The sequence below is a fragment of the Psittacula echo genome (genome assembly GCF_963264785.1).
Source record: "Psittacula echo genome assembly, chromosome: 15".
In the NCBI taxonomy this organism is placed as follows: domain Eukaryota; kingdom Metazoa; phylum Chordata; class Aves; order Psittaciformes; family Psittacidae; genus Psittacula; species Psittacula echo.
The window spans coordinates 12170324-12177527 of NC_137751.1; the positions used below are offsets into that span (position 1 = coordinate 12170324).

At 50.8% G+C, this 7204-nt stretch overlaps 1 protein-coding gene across 1 annotated transcript; it reads right to left on the bottom strand.

Moving 5' to 3' along the window:
- Window positions 1-269: 269 nt before the first annotated feature.
- RHBDD2 (rhomboid domain containing 2) lies at window positions 270-4965 on the bottom strand (the record flags this gene model as incomplete). The annotated part of the gene is made up of 4 exons (XM_080629991.1): window positions 4749-4965; window positions 3271-3672; window positions 2750-2900; window positions 270-678 (listed from the first exon to the last, which is right to left on the bottom strand). Exons 1-4 carry the CDS (start codon window positions 4900-4902, stop codon window positions 270-272), a joined length of 1116 nt encoding a protein of 371 aa, XP_080486117.1. The 5' UTR covers window positions 4903-4965.
- Window positions 4966-7204: the final 2239 nt, after the last annotated feature.

The window sequence follows — 7204 nt, forward strand, 5'->3', positions numbered from 1 at the left end:
TGCTAAATCTGCTAAATACAGCAATGAAAACAAGACTCCAAAAGGATGAGAAGCAGAAATGAGTCCCACCCCCAGCAATATCCAAAAGAGTTAAAAAAATAATTATGAAAGAAATATAATAACGCCTCCCGGGCCAGGGAGCAGGGGAATGGTCTATGTTGGACCTACCAGCCCTTTCCACAGTCACCCCAGATACAGAAAAGATGCCAGCAGTGCACTGCTACACAATGGTCCTGCATGGCACAAGAGTCCTGCTGCTTTCTAGAGGATCAGTATACCTGGACTCTTGAAAGTTCAGTTGGAACAGGAGCCCCTGTGGGTGCTGGATACCCCAGTGCTTGCTGAACACTAGCCAGGGGCACCAGGCCTGCAAGTGTCCGTGGGTCAGTCAGGCATATGTGTGGTGAAGGGGAGAACTGGCAGCACTGTCCAGGCGAGGCTTCCGTGTGAGACTGCATGTAGCACTCTTCAAAGGCACCTCCGGCTTGGTAGGAGGAAGACATGAGGCTGTGTCCTGCAGCATGGCTGTGCTGAGATCCCTCACCACATCCTGGAGCACAGCTGTGCTGAAACCCCTGGCTCTGAACACTGGGATGCTGCATCTGGAAAGCAGGAAAAGCTGGAGGTGAAGAGCAGTAGTAGCTTTGGGTGGGGTAAGTGCCTGGTGAAGGGTTAATCCTGGAAAGGAAGAAAACAGAAGGTTACAGTGTGTTCAGAATTGCCCCGAGGGCAGATTTCCTCCTGACCAGTGCTTAGAAAGGTCACTGCAATCCATCAGAGGGATTCATTACAGGAGAAGCTCTAATTATAATCAGCACTCAAGTAAAAACAGGTTTACTGGCCTCCCAGGACAGATGTTCCCACTTCCAACCCACAGCAATTCCACACCCACTGAAAGAGCTAGATTCTTGGTCTCTGTGCAAGGAATACTCAAGCCAAACTGCAACGTGCTTGAAGATTAGCATACACATCCTCCCTGCCTTCCACTGAACAACACATCTGCTCAGTTATTAATCAGGAGAAGCAACAGCTGCCAAGTGTTATTTATCAAGAAGCCATAAAGGCCTTTGGTGCGAGTAACAGACCAGGGTATAGAGTGAAAAGGGAAGGAAGAGAGAGTTATATGTAAAATTAATCATTCAGAAGCAAGGCCTAGAAACAGCCTTTGCCAACAGCAGGCATGACTCATCCCAATGGAAGTATCAAGAGAGGCAAGCTGCCTGGAAGCCAAAGCCTCTGGGACTTCAGGAGTACTGCTCAGCTCACGCTCAGCACTGAATCAAGACAATACTCATGAAGAACATGACTGCCAGATTCCCAGAAAGAATAAAAGAGTGGCTCATGCTGGGGGTTTGGGGCTTGGATTTTATTTTATATGAGGTGTGGGTTTGGTTTGGGGTTATTTTTATTGTGATGCCAAAGCCTGGACCTCCTGGAAGTGTCTCCTGTCTGGTGGCAAGTTGATACCTGAAGTCTTAGGACAATTTAAAGAGAAAAACCCAACAAAAAGCCATCAAGAGCTTTTTCTTGGGAATAAGAATCAACCTAATACAAATTAATCCCCAGACACACATATAGAACTTGTGTCTAAGACACAGAGACATGCAAATTCAGCTGCAGGAATGGAAAGATCCTAGAAACACCTTCCCACACCCTGCTTGAATGTAAATGTTTATGTAAATACCTTCGAGGCAGAACAGTCTATTTATGTCATCTCACCTGAGGCAAGCAGGTTTAGACACAGGGCTGAGGTGCTGTGTGCAATAGTCATCAGCAGAAGCGTGAGACTGATGCAGACACAGCGCAGCAGCGAGACAGTCCCTCCTCCCAAAAGCAGCCCTTGCACAGAAGGCAAAGACTGAAACCACAAATGCTGCTGGATCTGCCTGGCCTCCCCTGCAAGCGCTCACATGTCTGAGTGCCCCAATGGATCTGGGGTACCCTCCTGCTGCAGGCAAGGGTTTGTTTTATGGTTTCCCCACAGCTGAGGGCAGATGCAAACACTTGGGAATGTTTCCATCACAAAGCTTTACAGTGAGCTGATGGCTTAAACAATATGTAGAGTTTAACCTTTAATAGAAAGCTGAAATCACATCTTAGAATAGGGAAAAATTGACCTACATTTCCAACCTGTTTTAGAATACAAGGGTGTTCTCATGGTTTGTGATCCACCCAAACCTAAAACCATTCCTGAACGTCAGACGCAGGCCCCAAGGTTTGTTTTTGCTAATGCAATCTTGCTTTGACACTGAAACAATGCATTGAAAAGCTTACACTGAACTTCATGACATCTTCAATTTATAACGTTCTGCTCTTGCAGAGGTTTGGACACAACTCACCTTGCAGCATTCCTGGGAGGAGAGGTGGGGCAAAGAAAGATAAAGATCATGCGTGAGGGAGCCATACAGCTCCCACTGTAAATCCTAATGTTGGGGCAGAACTGCACAACTTAACTTTCAGGTCAGCCCAGCTGCAACACCTCTGCACGTGCACACACTGCCCTTGCAGCAGGTGAGAGGTAGATCACTTCAATTTAGCTTTCACTGAAAGACCTGGTTGAATTAATGTGGGATAATGTATTCGTCACAGTAACCCCAGGCCAGCAGTGTAACATCAGTATGTTCCTCCTAACACCTAATACATGAACACAACAAGCACAATACAGCTCTTAAAGGCAACTTAATGCCTCTACTTAGGCTTCAAATTTCCCCTCTATCATAAGATCTTTCACAGGAACTCCTGTACTTACTTGCTGCTTTCGAAGGCTTTTCTCTCTGCTGAGGACCCTGGGATATATTTCAGCCCTGGTATCCTCTTTAGCAGACTGAAAGGGAACACCCGGTCCAGCTTAGAGCCCACGGACTCTGGAAAATCCAAGCAGAAAGAGTAGCCAAGCCCATCTGAAGTCAGCAGCATGTTAAGGAGGACCACAGAAAAAGCCCACTTCTTCCTAACACAGTCATATGCAATCCCCCTCTGGCCATGAACCACTTTCCCTTGGAGAATCCTCCCAGTTCTACCCAGAGCCTTCTCTGCTCTGTGTTCTCTGCATGCACCAGAGCCACAGGGAAGTGGAAGCACGAGGCAAAAACCAAATGCAGAACTGGGTGGGATGAGGACCAGCAAAGCCAGTGATAGTTTAATGCAGAGCAAGAGCCCAGGAAACACCATAAAGCCAGTGAATCTTGGCAGTAAGAACCGCAGGATGTCCTCCCCCTCCTGAGCCAGTGATCCCACTCTGGTTCAGGGCTTCACACTTGGAAAGGATACAGGCTTCCCCAGCTAAGAGCCCACACAGGTTACTCAAGAGACAAGAATGAGGGATAAACCATGCAATGCAGAGCATACACCATGGCACCAGCACCACTGGGACTCTAACCCCAAAAAAGAGAGTCCTTTTCATCCGTGAGCGGGTGGTGGAGACACCCAGCATAGCAAAAGCTACTGGCATGAATCCTTTGGCATCTTCCACCTCTGACACCCTCGAGACAATGGGCTCAAGTAAGAGGTAGAGGAGGGCAGAGAGGACAGCAAAGGTGACAGTGAAGAAGCAGTGCTTCACAGTGCCCACGTTCTTCTCAAAGCTGCCAGCAAAATACCAGATGATAATGGCACCGCAGGTCAGGGATATCAGGTCTTCGTAGACGAAGATGTAGGTAATCAACCTGTAAACTGAGCACACCAGCACTTTAGAAAGGCACAGGCAGCAGTGCATTTCTTTACAACCACTACAATGACACACTTGAGCAAGAGGGAGAGTGAGCCTACAAGGATTAATGGCTTTCATTTCTATCCTGGTGTAGAAGAGAACTTGAGGGCTTTAAAACCAGGCATAAATCATCAGTTAAAATAACTGCTATCTTGGGTATCACAGACATAGGGACTGACTCCTGCTGCTTCCTGGGAAGTTGCCTGGAAAAAAGAAACAGTATCTGTGGTAAATTTCAGTCTCATTAAAGGAGAAGGCAGGAGACATAAAAACGACTGGTGTTGTAACTGGGACTTTGCTTAAAGGATGAACACTACTTAAACTGCCAGGAGGCTGGATTTCTCACCAAAAAATGCCTGGAAGTTACCAGAAGTAACCTCAGGTTAGCTCTTCTCCTGGGCACCCAGTGAGGATGCAGCCAGAGAGTTCTCCCTCAGTCCCACAGTCAGCAAAACAGCAGTTGTGAGTACAACCCGGTGCAACCCAACTACACCCTTTGGACACATCAGATGAGATGGGAGAATTCACCCATCAGCTCAGAGCACTGCACTGCTAAAAGAGATCACTCCCTGGGGGCAAGCAAGAGCATAGGAATTAAAAGAGTGAAAAAAATCTGTCTGGGAATAGCACAGGGAAGCAAACTGAGGAAAGCAAACCCCTCCAGCTCCTAGCAGTGTACCCACACTGCACAGTGTCACAGAGATAGGGCCGAGGGGAAAGCAGTCTGATATTGGGGAGCTGAGATGGGTGCCCAGCAAGCTGTAGGTGAGGAGAAGGGCCTGGGGCAGGGAAGAAAGGGGCACGGTGCGAGTCATGGGGAAGCCATGGAGGGAGCAGCAGGCTGGGTGAGGGACTTGAGGAAGTGCTCAGAAACAGGGGGTGAGGAGGGCAGACCGAGGGGCTCAGTGCTGGACCCCCCGACCCAGGGGTTCTGTTCAGGGAGGCCCGGAGAGAAGGGAAGCAAAGGCTCGGTGCGGGGACCTAGGGAAGGCCTGGAATGGGAGACCGAAGGTGGGACCATGGAGGAGCCCCCTCTCACCTTCCCCGGCGCGCAGGACCGCGGGCCGCAGCACGGCAGCGGAGCGGGCAGTGGGAGCTCCCCGCAGCAGCCCGGGCGCGGAGGCACCGAGCGACAGCAGCAACGTGAGGGCAGCGGCGGCCGGGACCGGAGCCGGAGCCCACCGAGGGGCCATGCTTCCGCGCACCACCCTTCTTCCGGCCGCCGCCGGAAGGCATGGGCCGTTCCCGTGGCAACGCGAGGCTGTTACCATGGAGACGTGCGGGCGGTGTTTCTTTTTCTCCCTCCTTTTAAATTTAAATTTTCACTATTTCTTATTCTTTTATTTCCGCTTTTCCAGAAAGGAAAAACATTCCCTGGAGAGGGGGCAGCCGCGGATCGGAGCCCGCCGGCCCTCCCGGTAAGGCCCTGCAGGCCCTGCTGCGCCGGCAAGGCCTGGCAGGGTTACCGGGGGTCCGGTTAACCCTGGTGGGATGGACCGCGCGTTTCCCTTTGGGATGGAGGTGGAGAGGAGCAGGATGGAGGGGCTGCCCAAAGACAGGCATCCTCCATGTCAGTGGTTACGAACCTGCTGGAACCGCATCATGGAGCTTTGCTGTCTGTCTATAGTGTGTGTGCAACAAGGGAAGCAACGGATGGGGTGAAGCCCCTCAGTGAGAAGAGAAGACAGGAGGGGAAAAGGAGAGAGAAATAGAGGCTTTGCTCCAATGGCAATGGGATACCCCAACAGTGAGTGGAGCAGCTACGTAGCACAGACACTGCAGCCCCCAGCTCCTCCTCCAGAAGAGACCCCACTCGCTGGCTCATGTCTAAGGAGAGAACAGTGAGGTCTCATCCACGTGGGAAGGAGCCTCAGCATAAGGACATGGAGCTGTTGGGGCAAGTCCAGAGGAGGCCACGAGGATGCTCAGGGGCTGGAGCAGCTCCTGTATGGAGCCAGGCTGAGAACATTGGGGCTGTTCAGACTGGAGAAGCTGATGGAGACCTCAGAGCAGCTTCCAGTGTCTGAAGGGGTCCTAAATGGATGCTGGAGAGGGACCCTCCACTAGGAACTGTAGTGATAGGACAAGGGCTGATGGGTTCAAACTGAAACAGGGGAAGTTCAGGTTGGAGATAAGGCACAAGTTCTTCCTTGTGAGGGTGCTGAGGCGCTGGCACAGGGTGCCCAGTGAAGCTGTGGCTGCCCCATCCCTGGCAGTGTTCAAGGCCAGCTTGGATGGAGTCTTGGGTGATGTTGTTTAGTGCAAGATGTTCCTGTCCACGGCAGGGGTTGGAACTGGATGATCTTAAGGTCCTTCCCAACCCAAACCATTGTGTGATTCTATGATTCACCTTCCCATACCCCCTCTGATTTTGCAAAGTGGGGAAAGAGTTTGAAGGGGCTGGGATCGCCTCCAGCCAAGGGGGGTGAGCAGAGCACTGAGAGGCTGACATCTTTTCTCCATCCCAGCTTCAAAGCTTTTGACTGGGAGCAACAGGAGAACACATCACGGCTGTGTCAGCAGGCTCACGGGAACTCATCGCTCCATCTCAATTAATGCCATTTTCCATTCATGGGAATCCTTTAGTCTCTCAGAAACACCAAGGCACTGAGAAACTCTACACAGAGCCAAAGATCCCACCAGCATTCCCACCCTGCCCCTGACTGGATGGAGCATTGTTTGGGATCTGCCCTAATCCCGCTGAGGGGTCCCAGGTTGTTGAAGGCCAACGGTGCAGGAGATGTCGAGGCTGGAGGAGATGAAGCTTTTCAAGGAGGAACCAAAAGCCGGGCAGAGAGCTCAACCCCCTTTTTTGTTGTAATCATTCTGGCCACTGCTTGCTCTGCAGAAATGGATTTTAGGCTGTGGCAGTGGGATTTGCTTCCTGCTGCTATGCCCAGGGGGGAAGAAACAGCCCATATTACTTGCAAATCTGCTCAACCCATTAGTTGAAACCAGAGAATACCCTTCACTGTCTTGAAAAGCAAAAGATTGAGGGTAAAACCTCTCTGAAGCATGTGCAGGCTGCCACCAGACAGAAAGCGTGCAACTGTTGGCTCTCCCTCTCACAGGAAGGCAGCTTGATCTGAAAGGAGAGACAGGACTGCTGAAACCCCAGCCGGATGGAAGAATCAATGCTGCTTTCACTCCTGTTTTGGTTCGTTCCTCTTTAATCTTCCTTTCTGATGTCCCTCCTTTCCCAGAAGTGGCTCCCAACATCATGACCCCTTTGCTTGGAAAGCCACTCTCCAAGTCAATATTTGCCTTTTTGAGACAGTCAGAAACTCTGCCGAACCTTTCTCATTTTAGGACCCAGATTTTGGATGTTTTCTTTTAACTTTGTCATAGAACCGCAGCCTGGTTTGTGTTGAAGGGACCTTAAAGCTCATTCAGTTCCAACCCGTGCCACGGGCGGGGACACCTTCCACTAGAGCAGCTTGCTCCAAGCCCCTGAGTCCAACCTGGCCTTGAACACTGCCAGGGATGGGGCAGCCA